Source organism: Callospermophilus lateralis, chromosome 5 (genome assembly GCF_048772815.1).
Source record: "Callospermophilus lateralis isolate mCalLat2 chromosome 5, mCalLat2.hap1, whole genome shotgun sequence".
In the NCBI taxonomy this organism is placed as follows: domain Eukaryota; kingdom Metazoa; phylum Chordata; class Mammalia; order Rodentia; family Sciuridae; genus Callospermophilus; species Callospermophilus lateralis.
The window spans coordinates 3,704,097-3,716,214 of record NC_135309.1 but is presented as its reverse complement, the minus strand read 5'-3'; the positions used below and the strand labels follow the sequence as shown (position 1 = coordinate 3,716,214).

At 45.4% G+C, this 12,118-nt stretch overlaps 1 protein-coding gene across 6 annotated transcripts in view; it reads left to right on the top strand.

Annotated features, from left to right (window-relative positions):
* Snap47 (synaptosome associated protein 47) overlaps positions 1-12,118 on the top strand; it is a 59,470-nt gene that overhangs the window by 27,778 nt on the left and 19,574 nt on the right. For all 6 annotated transcript variants that reach the window (XM_076855603.2, XM_076855604.2, XM_076855602.2 and 3 more), the window contains one exon: positions 6,102-6,592. In XM_076855603.2, coding sequence (XP_076711718.1) covers positions 6,102-6,592 — 491 coding nt within the window. The remainder of the gene's footprint in view (positions 1-6,101; positions 6,593-12,118) is intronic.

The following is a 12,118-nucleotide window of genomic DNA, read 5'->3' as shown; positions in this document are numbered from 1 at the left end:
ATCTTCAGCCCTTTTTATGTTTTATTTAGAGACAGGGTCTCACTAAGTTGCTTAGGGTCTTGCTAAATTACTGAGGCTGGCTTTGAACTGGTGATCCTCCTGCCTCAGTTTTACAGGCCACGCCCAGTTAGACACTCTCAGTTCTTGATACAACCAGTGATTTTCCACTGTCCTAGACACTTGGAGTATTCTATTACAAGACTCTGTACTTACTCTGTGCTTACTAGTGTTCCAGCAGGTCTTTCCTGACCCTGTGACTCTGGGAGGGAACTGGCCCACTGGACTGCCATGGGGGAATGCCTGTCCAGCTCCCCTGCTTGGCCAGATGTACATCTCTGTTTCCATGTGGCTGGAGGTTGGCTTGGAGTCTTAGATATATGGGCAGTGTTTCTCATGAAATGGAGGTACTTTTAAGACTTCATTCTGCCAGTCATTTCTCTGAACCTTCTGTCCTTTCCTCTCGCACCAACATTGCTTGAATGATGATGCTCTCAGTGGATTCCACAGGTGCCCAGGATCTGTTTGCTTTTCTTTATTCTTTTCCCCTTTTTCCTGATCTTCAGGCTGTGTGATTTCTGTATATCTGTCTTAAATAAGGATTGTCTGTGATTGCAAAACCAAATTTAGTCTCTTTCATGAAGTTTTCATTTCTGTTATTTTAGTTTGAGAATTTCCATTTGGTTGTGTGTGTGTGTGTGTTTGTGTTCGTGTTTCTAAAAATTGAATGGGGGAGTGCTCTATCAATGAGCTACATCCCCAGCCTGTTTTATATTTTATTTAGAAACAGGGTTTCACTGGGTTGCTTAGGAAATCACTAAGTTGCCGAGGCTGGCTTTGAACTTGTGATCCTCCTGCCTCAACCTCCTGAGCTGCTGGAATTACAGGCATGTGCCACTGCATCTGGCCCATTTGGTTCTTTTAATACAAATTTGGTAGTTTTTCTTTAACAAATCATTACCATACTCACCTTCAGTTTTTTTTAACATGGTTTCCTTTCATTCTTTGGACATTTCTAATGGCTTCCTTGAAGTCTTTATCTGTGAAATCCAATACCTGAAGTGGAGAAAAACAGACTCAGTTTCTCTTATACTCTTACAGTATAGACTGCTTCTGAAACCAGATGTGTGGCCTGTCCCCTCCCTCCCTGCCCCCACCCAGCAAGCAGGGAGTTCTTTAGTGAACACCAGCTGAGTGTATTCTAACTCAATTCAGTTCTGAGTCTGTCTGGAGGTTGATCCCACAGATTGAGAGCTCAGTCCCCAAAGTAGCCCCTACCCCAGATTCCAGCCATGCTCTCCTAACTGTGCTTTCACCAACTGGCTATAAACCGGGATTCCTGCAACCCTCCCTGGATTGGATTAATTTGCTCAAGTGGTTCACAAAGCAGAGGGAAATACTTCCTTACAGTTACTGGTTTATCACAGGATATTACAAAGAATGCAGATGAAGAGACGGATCAGTGAGGTAGGAGAAGAGGCTTCATGCCCTCTGAAACCCGTCTTGAAATTCAGGACTGGGTCCTTGTTCCCCCCGTATTGAATAAACCCCCGGAGGAAAGCCAAGGCAAGAGCGGAAAGTAAATTTTATTTAAGAAATAAAACAGAAAGAGGGGAGGGAGAGAGGGAGAGAGGGAGAGGGGGAGAGAGAGAGAGACTCCTCTAGAAAGGAGGGGGTCCAGAACTGATGCCCAAGAGAGTGGGAGTGTTTTGCACTTTTTATAGATTTCAGGTTTCATTTCTTCTGGAGTCTTCTTCACCCACCTTGCCTATGTGACCAAAAATGACCAGAAGGGCAGGAAGAGAGCCCTTTAGGGGGTGATTGCTTGTGATTCCTTCCCCTCCCCCAGAGGTTGTTAGCAGCCAGGTGATGGGGAGTGTTGTCTACCCATTTCCTTTTCTTTGATAATTAGCTACCTGGCCTTTGCCTCATCTCACCTGCACACTCCAGGAACCTCCACAGGTCCAGCCACCAGGCTCTCAGAACCCTGTGCTTTTGGGGATTTATGGAGGTTTCTTTCCATGGGCGTGACAGATTAAATCACTGGCCACTGGTGATCACTTAGCCTGAAGCCCCTCTCTCTTCCCTGGAGGTTGACCCTGCCTTGGTCTTTCAGGGACCCGTCCCATCCTGAAGCTGCCTGGGCTGCCAGTCAGCAGCGGGCTCAGCAGTGGGCAAGACATATCACTTCAGAGATTTCAAGGACCTTAGGAGCTGGATGTCTGATTAGGGGAGGAAGACCAAATATATTTCACTATATCACACTTGGGGAATGCTTTCAAAGCTTGGATAAGTTTAGAAATCTGCCCAGTTTTTACTGTTTCTGATCCTTTGTTAACATCAGGCATGTTGTTTGTTATATTTGATCCAACTGAATAGTTTTCTTCTCTTTCTAACTTTCTGGAAGTTTTAACATGGTTGAGTGATGAATTTCTTGAGGCTATTTTTTCCATCTGTTATGGTGATCATAGAGTTATCCTGTTTCTCTACTGGTAAGATGAATTACATAGATTAATTTCCAACATCATCTTCCTGAGATGAATACCGCATTCTTAAGTTTTATTATACCCTCTATTTCATTGATACAGTTCACTGCAGATGTTCTTGCTCCCCAGTGTTGAAGATCACACCCTGGAAAGACAAGGAAGCAAGTGTAGAGAGCAAGTTTTATATAAGAAAGTAATATAGACAGACTCCTCTGAAGGGAAGTGGGGCTGCAGAGCTGGAATCCCCTGCGGGGGGGTGCAGCTTGCTTTCTTATAGACTCTGCTTTTTAATCATTGTCTTCTCTTTCTTCTCTGTATAGGGGACTGAGAGCAGGGGTGTGAAGGTTAACTGTTAGCAACATGTTGTTCTTTCTTTGATAACCAAGCATTATCCTTTCTCTCTGGACCCCCATCCTTCATTATCTTCACTGACTGCCTGACCTTTGCCCCTGCCCCAATTTGCTGAGGAACGTGACATATCCTGTCCACTTAGGTCAGGCAGGGTTGCAGGCAAAGAAAGCATGTAGGGGTCAGCATAGTGAGCCCAATTATAGAATCATTCTCAGCCTCGAGTTCCTAGTATCCTCATATGTTTCTCCCCTAACATTGTCAGATGTGCATAGTGAGCCCAATTATAGAATCATTCTCAGCCTTGAGTTCCTAGTATCCTCATATGTTTCTCCCCTAACATTGTCAGATGTGAGTTGCTGATATTTTCATAAGGAATTTTGCTTCTGTATTTATAAGACCTATTGGTAATGAGGTAAAATGGAGAAGAAATAAAAGGTAGGTAGAAAGGCCTCCTTCTCACAAATGTTCCTCTAAAAAAAGGCACCCCTCACTCTTGAGATGGCTCGAATTCTACTCTAGAAATGTGCATCTTCAAGACCTTTCACTTTTTTAACAAAGTTTTTCCTCTGCTAGAATCTGACTTCTTCTTAAATTCTTTTCAGGATGTGTCAAGAGCCTGAAAGATCCAAGTAGAAGTCTATTCTGCCTCTGTGGAGATCTCCAACCTCTATGCATTCTGTGTTATCTTCTTGCAAGGTTCTTATTGGCTTGGTGCATGAGTTATGTGGCCTTATGAAATGAAGGACAGGGCCCTTACTCTTACACTGTTCTTTATACAATTGGTATTATTTCTTTCTTAATGTTTGACAGAATTCACTAGTGAAACTGAGACAGGGATTTAGGGTGTATAGAGAGATACTGAGTCTTGAAGGAAACGCCCATGAGCCATTGAGACACAGAAAGCACAGTGGGAAACATCAAGGGACGTGCACTGGCCCATACCCTTGTAAAACGAGGGAAATGCACTGGCATGGACTTGTACAGCTCCACCTGCCTCCGCCTCTTGTCCAGCCCCAAGCACCAGCCCCTATAAATATGAACACCCGCACCAATAGGTTGGTGTCTCTCCCTCTGCAGAGCCTGCCCTCTTCCTCAGGTGCATTTTCCTTGCTTTACCCAAAGACATCTCTCTTTTGAGACTGAGGCTATTCTTCCTTGAAGAGCATCTGCTTTCCTAAAGACACCTCCATTTACACCTTGGACTGACACATTCTGAAACTCTTTTCCGTATTGTGCCAAAAACCCCTCTGGTCCTGAGTCAAGTTCTCCCTTTGGGAACTCCTCAGACACTTCTTGGGAGATGTCTCTCCTCCCATGAATCTCTCTTCTCTTCCTCATTTCTCTTCTCTTCCTTTTTATGTCCTTCCAAACCTTTTTTTAAAATTAAGTTAAATTAATGAATTATTTATTTAAACCACCTAGATCATATTTTTTGCTATGACAAGATCTTAATTATAGATTCAATTTCTTTGTAAAGCAATTCATATTCCTTTTTGTGTGGCAGTATTGTGGATGGAACCCAGGAGTACTCTACCACTAAGCCATATCCCCTAGCACTTTTTATTTCGAGACAGGGTCTTACTAAGGTTTCCAGGCTGGCCTTGAACTTGCAACCCTCCTGCCTCAGCCTCCTGAGTTGCTGGAATTACAGGTATAATTCATACATTCTTAACTTTTTTCTTGCCTTAGTTTCAGAATGTTTGATTTTTCAAGTGTTTCCATTTCATATAAGTTGTCAATTTATTGATGTTGGGAATAATATCTACAAGCCTTTCAAGATCTATGGTAATCTTTCTCCCCTTTTCATTCCCAATATTGGTAATTTGCATTTTCTCTTTTTTTTCTTTGATCATTTCTTGTTAGTGATTTACTAATTTTTAAATTAAAAGAACTGAATTTTGGTTTTGTCAGTGTTTCATTTTTTTTCTGTTTTCAATTTCACTGATCTCTGCATTTCTTTTTTCTACTCACTTGAATTTAGTTTATTCTTTGCTTTGAAACTTTTTGAAATAGAAGCTTAGATCACTGACTTCAGCCTTTCCAGGAAGATTTGAGAGCTGTCGTTTCTATCTAACAGCTGCTGTATTTGCTTCCTACCAGTTTGTGTTTGTTCTAATTTCATTTTGATTGACTTTTAATATGGTCTAATTTCCTTTTTTCTTTTTTGGATCCCTGTATTACTTCAGCACGTGTTTAATTTCCAAATATTTGAGGATTTTGAGGTTATCATTTAATTATTGATTTTCTAGTTTCATTTCTTAGTGTACAGAGTACTTTGTGTGGGGGGGGGGGCGTACTAGGGATTGAATCCAAGGGTGCTATACCACTGAGCTACATCCCCAGCCCTTTCTATTTTTTATTTTTTATTTTGAGATAGGGTCTCACAAAAGTTGACATCTCTCATCTCTTCCTCAACTCTCTTCTCATCCTTTTTATGTCCTTCCAAACCTTTTATTTTTTAATTTAATTAAGTTAATGAATTATTATTATTATTATTATTATTATTTGGTACAGGGGATTAAACCCAGAGACACTTTACCAATTTAAAAAACATCTACAACAGTGATTGTTTCACCTTTTGATCTTGTCAGGTTTTTTAAAATTTTTTGTTTAATTAATTTTAAAGTTCTGCTACATTTAATATTAAATGTTTCTGTTGGATAGATTCTCTTATTATAATGCAGTGCCTTCTTCACCCTTAGTAACTAACATTCATACTTTGAGCATAATATATCTATTTCTAATCCTTTGTTTTCACTGTACCTGTGTTTTCATATTTTTACCATGGGTTTTTAACCATGTGTCTCTAAACATGCATCACTGTATAGCTGGAACTTGTTTCTTTCTTCAGGTTGACAATTTGCCATGTATGACTCCTACTGTATTGAACAATGCAGAGCATCCACACTGCTGAAAGTTATCTTAGCTCTCGGAAATTGAGATCAGGATTGATTTTGAGTCAAAATTCCTCAGGTCAAGGCAGAATATTATGGAAAGAGAAATATCATAATCTGATGTGCATATTTGCCATATCCTTACTACAGATTAGCTGGGTATCTCTAGGCAAGTATCCTTACTGCCCTGACCCTCCATCCCCCTCGTGAACCATGGAGCTAACAGCTCTGCTCTTTCTGCTTCATAAGTGCTTGTGAGAAACATTAATGGTAATATACTTTACTAAGGTTAAAGCAATCTGTTAACAAACAAAAATCATTACTCTTTTAAAGCAGGTTGACTCAGTTTTCTGTGTTTTCTTTTCACTTTTAGATTGCTGACAGAACTGGAATCGCCTTCATGGTGGCCTTTCAGCTCCAAGCTTTGGAAGACACCAGTAGAAGTAAAGCCCAGGGAAAGCACCTCCCTGGCTGGTTCTGAGCCATTTGGAAAGGAGGGAGTCGTGGCCAAAATCCCTGCTATTATTTCCCAAAGAACAGAGTTCCATGTTAAGCCAGGAAGGCTCACCATCCTGGTTTCTGGGTTGGAAATCCATGACTCCAGCTCTTTGCTCCTACACAGGTTTGAGAGGGAAGACCTAGATGACATTAAGGTGCACTCGCCTTATGAAATCAGCATTCGTCAGCGGTTTATTGGCAGACCAGATGTGGCCTATCGAGTGATATCTGCCAAGATGCCAGAGGTCATTCCCCTTTTAGAAGTACAGTTCAGCAAGAAGATTGAGCTGCCACAAGAGGCCTCTGTGCTCAGGAGCACAGGGGCTTCTTCCTCCACAGAGAGGAGCTGGTCCTTCTGGCATGCAGGTAAGTGACCCAACCAGATAGCCTTTGTACCCAGACATAAAGCAGTTTCTAGCTACTCTACTCAGTCTGGACACTGCAAGTTTGACTGCTAAGTTTACTGTATACTCGATAGACACGTGGATTTCAAAACTGGTCAGCGCCATAGTGGGATTTTGGATATACCCTAAGGACCCCTGTGTTGAATGAAGGCTTGTTCCCCGGGGTGGCACTACTGAAAGGTGGTAGAACACCTTGGAGGTCGGGCCTGGTAGAAGGTCCTTAGGTCATTAGGGATATGCCCTTGAAGGGGATTGAGGGACCCCAGCCCCTTCCTGTCTCTTTTGCTTCCTGGCTTGTGATGAGGTGAATGGTTTTACTCCTCCTTGTGCTTGTGTCGTGATGTGCTGCCTCATCACAGGTCAGAAACAGTGGGATTGCCTGATCTCCGATTGGGAACCTCTAGAACTGCATGCCAAATTAAAACTTTTTTCTTTATAACTTGACTCAGGTATTTTATTATAGGACTATATGTATTATTATATGTGTGAATACCTGTTGTTATAACAAAATACCAGAAACTGGAAACATTATAAAGAAAAAAAGTTTATTTATCTTATGGGTTTGGAGGCTTTAAGGCCCAAAATGGAGCAGTCCCTTCTATTTGATCTCTTGTGAGGGCCTCATGGCAGATGATATTGTACTAGGAGTATGTGTAAGAGGAAGAGGTCATATGGCAAGACAGAAAGCCAGAGAGATTCAGAAGTCAGGCTTGTACTTTTATAAAAACTTGATTTTTCAGGAACTCATTAGGATCTCATAAGAACTACTTTAATCCCTTCTGAGGGCAGCACCCCAATCTCTTAAAGACTTCCCACTAGGCTGCAACCCTTAAAGTCCCAGCACATATCAACATTACTACAAGGAGACCAAGCTCTGAACACGTGACCCCATATACACCTTCCACATCTGAACCATAGGAAGGGGCATTGCTAGTCGTTCAGAATAAAGAAACTCTACATCCACTATCCTCTCTTCATCTCCTCAGATTGATTCAAGAATGAGGACTCATAGCCCTAACCTGGCATAAGTTACCTCTGCTGGTGGGCCACCCTCCCCATGCCTCCCAGCCATCCAACCTCCCCTGGCTCAAGGCATGAATCTGCCAAGCCAGAGACCAGGTATACTTTCATTGAGAACATGGCAGTGCCATGAGCTTTCAGCTTTCTCCAGATGCTCTACAATGGGGCATTGCGGAGCATAACACTAAACTAGATATGACCTGAGAGTCCAGCAAGAGAGGACATATATTTGGACATGCGTTCATCCACCAAACTCTTGAGCCAATCCTGCATAGGGACTGGGTAAGGGTTCATAGAGAGATGGAGACAAACGTGTAAAAAATCACATGCTATGACACAGAACAGAATACAGGTATTTGATATGAGAAAGAAAATTGTCACAAAAATAATACTCAACCATAAATATCCATTGAGATGTGAGTTGAGGGCAAGAGGGATCATGGATCTGCCCTTCTACACTGAAACTGAAAAGAGGGGAATTGTTGGACTTCAAAGAGACTTGCCATCTTGGTGAGGTAGTAACTGTCCTAGAGGAGTGGGCAGTGGGAGGTCCTGGGTGTGTGACTGCATGAAGGAGTTGTGCCATCTTGTGGAAGTGTGACTGTCCTAGAGGAGTGGGCAATGGGAGGTGACTGGATATATGACTGCAGGGAGGAGGTGTGTGGCACTTGGGGAGATGGTGACTGTTCTAGAAGTGTGGGCAATGGGGAGGTGACTGGGTGTGTGACTGTGGGGAGGAGATGTGGCACTTGGGAAGGTGGTGACTGTCCTAGAGGAGTGGGCAATGGGAGGTGCCTGGGTGTGTGACTGCGGGGAAGAGGTGTGTGGCACTTGGGGAGGTGGTGACTGTCCTAGAGGAGTGTGCAATGGGGAGGTGATTGGGTGTGACTTCGGGGAAGAGGTGTGTGGCACTTGGGGAGGTGGTGACTGTCCTAGAGGAGTGTGCAGTGGGAGGTGCCTGGGTGTGTGACTGCATGGAGAGGTGTGTGGCACTTGGGAAGGTGGTGACTGTCCTAGAAGTGTGGGCAATGGGGAGATGACTGGGTGTGTGACTGCGGGGAGGAGATGTGGCACTTGGGAAGGTGGTGACTGTCCTAGAGGAGTGGGCAATGGGAGGTGCCTGGGTGTGTGACTGCCTGGAAGAGGTGTGTGGCACTTGGGGAGGTGGTGACTGTCCTAGAGGAGTGTGCAATGGGGAGTGACTGGGTGTGTGACTGTGGGGAGGAGGTGTGTGGCACTTGGGGAGTAGTGACTGTCCTAGAGGAGTGGGCAATTAGGAGATGACTGGGTGTGTGACTGCTTGGAGGAGATGTGGCACTTGGGGAGGTGGTGACTGTCCTAGAGTTGTGGGCAATGGGGAGGTGACAGGGTGTGTGACTGCTTGGAGGAGTTGTGTGGCACTTGGGGAGGTGGTGACTGTCCTAGAGGAGTGGGCAATGGGAGGTGACTGGGTATGTGACTGCGGGGAGGAAGTATGTGGCACTTGGGGAGGTGGTGACTGTCCTAGAGGGGTGGGCAATGGGGAGGTGACTGGGTGTGTGACTGCAGGGAGGAGGTGTGTGGCACTTGGGAAGTAGTGGCTGTCCTAGAGGTATGGGCAATAGTGAGGTGCCTGGGTGTGTGGCTGCTTGGAGGAGGTCTATGGCACTTGGGAAAGTGGTGACTGTCCTAGAAGTGTGGGCAATGGGGAGGTGACTGGGTGTGTGACTGCAGGGAGGAGGTGTGTGGCACTTGGGGAGGTTGCGACTGTCCTAGAGGTGTGGGCAATGTGGAGGTGACTGGGTGTGTGACTGCAGGGAGGAGGTATGTGGCACTTGGGGAGGTGGTGACTGTCCTAGAGGAGTGGGCAATGGGGAGATGACTGGGTATGTGACTGCGGGGAGGAGGTGTGTGGCACTTGGGGAGGTGGTGACTATCCTAGAGGAGTGGGCAATGGGAGGTGACTGGGTATGTGGCTGCGGGGAGGAGGTATGTGGCACTTGGGGAGGTGGTGACTGACCTGGAGGAGTGGGCAATGGGGAGGTGACTGGGTGTTTGTCTGCATGGAGGAAGTGTGTGACACTTAGGGAAGTGGGGACTGTCCTAGAGGAGTGTGCAATGGGGAGGTGACTGGGTGTGTGACTGCCTGGAGGAGTTGTGGCACTTGGGTAGATGGTGACTGTCCTAAAGGAGGGGACAATGGTGAGGTGACTGGGTTTGTGACTGCGTAGAGGAGGTGTGAGCACTTGGGAGGTGGTGACTGTCCTAGAGGAGGGGATAATGGGGAGGTGACTGGGTGTGTGACTGCATGAGGTGTGTGGCACTTGGTGAGTTGGGGACTGTTCTAGAGGAGTGGGCAATGGGGATGTGACTGGGTGTGTGATTACATGGAGGAGGTATGTGGCACTTGGGGAGTTGGTGACTCTTCTAGAGGAGTGGGCAATGGGAGGTGACTGGGTGTATGAGTTCGTGGAGGAGGTGTGGCCTTTGGGGAGGTGGTGACTGTCCTAGAGGAGTGGGCAATGGGAGGTGGCTGGGTGTGTGACTGCATGAGTTTTGTGTTGTATCCTAACCAGTTCTTTGTTTTTTGTTTTCCCAGACAGTGGGAATTTTGAAGTCTAATAGGTGGTTTGATTCATGCAGCAGTAGGGTTCTTTCCCCTGTTGTCTCTGTGTCCCTGTGGTGGTGTGGATTTATTGTTCTTCTAGAGTCTTCAGATGTCTTCAAAATGAGGTGTCTCTTCAGTGCTGCTCCAGTGATACAGTTGCCCTCCCTCGCTAGTTCCTGTTGTGGGCCTGGGTGTAGGAAATCTTTGTGACACTCTTCTGGCCTCAGCATGTTAGTATTTATTGAGTTTCTGTTGAAGGAACATAGGAAAGAGACAGTCACAGGGATCCTGTGTTGGGCATGACACAGGGTTTCCATCTCAGTTATTTTTCATTTCTGGGAGAACTCTCTGGAGGATATGGAGGGTATGCTCTAGGAAGTCAATCTTCATTTCTTCCCTTTTTTCCTGTCCATTGCTTCAATGAACTCAGGACCTCCTGCGTAGTAGGCAAGCATTTCTCCACTGAGCTGCACTCTCAGCCCCACTCCTCACCTCCAGTGGCTTGGTGTGCACACCTTGCAGGGTGGCTATGGGGGCCAGTCCTGGTGGGTACCATTGCAGAAAGCATGTACTGAGTCTCAGTAGGAAAGATAGCCTAAGAGTTGCTGGGACTCAGTAGTGTTCCTGACCTCAGGCTGGGGTGAAGCTTTCCTCGAACTGTCATCTTCATGTGCTGCTGTTTTGTGTCTGTCTTCTTTGTTTTTACTGCTTGGAGTTGGAACGTGCTGAGGCAGTAGGGGTGGAAACCATGACTCGTCCTGGGTGCAGTCTGGTGGAGGCGCGCTGTGTGCATACAGCCACATGGGGGCAGTGTCGCAGTGTCGCAGCCAGTCCTCTGGTTCCTGGGGTGAAGTTTTCCAGAGAACTGTAGTGATGTTTCAGGCAGATTGGGAGAGGCAGTGCTCACTTCAGAAGCAGAGCCAGTGGAATGGGAAGACAGGACAGCATCTGCCTCAGGGAAGTGCAGTTGTAGATTGCTGCTTTTCTGCTTAGAATCCTCAAAATTGCCTTTAGAGTTTAGAATAGTTTTTAGTTTGCAGGAAAAGATCTGAAGATAGTACGGGCCAAGTATCCCTTATCTGAAAACTAAGGACCACAGATGTTTTGGATTTTGAATTTTTCAGATTTTGGGATATTTGCATAGATAGTGAGATATCTTGAGGCCAGGACCCCAGTCAACATGGAATTCATTCATGTTTTACATAAACATTATACACACAGCCTGAGGGTAATTTTATACAATATTTTTCATAGATTTTGCACAAGAAACAAATTTTCTTGGTGTGGGATTTTTCTGCTTGTGTCATCTTTGTGCTCGGAGTGATCGGATTCTGGGGTTTTGGGTTAGGGATATTCACTCTCAATCTGTGCAGAATTCTTTATCCCCCATTTCTTTGTCTGTGCCATTGTTAGGTGCCTCCTCATTACAACCAGGGAGCACCCATGGATGTTTTCCACTGCAGACACCCTTGTCTCTATCTGAAATCCTCTTCTGTCTCTAGAGCCCCCTAGCCTGTGATCCTAGACTTTCTGGGCTTCCCCGCTCTGATGATGCCTCAGAGTCCTCCCCGGTGCTCTTAACAGCCTCTGGAAGGACTGGCAAGGTTCCTGCTAGAGTCTGTGTCATGTGTTTTTGTGGTTTGCCTGGGGTGTGGTTTGGAAGGCAGCCACACAATGAGGTGCCCTCCTCTCACATCCCATGACTTAGCTTGTACAGCATTTTCTATGGATCATTTGTTAGTAGATTCTGTCGTAGCTGCTTACTGCTATCACCTGCTCAGAGAGGTTTCCCAGAACTAGGATCAAGTAAGCTCCCAGAACTTTTCCTATCCACAGCACTTGTGCCTTTGGTCACTCATGGTGTCCCCAGAACCAGGCAGG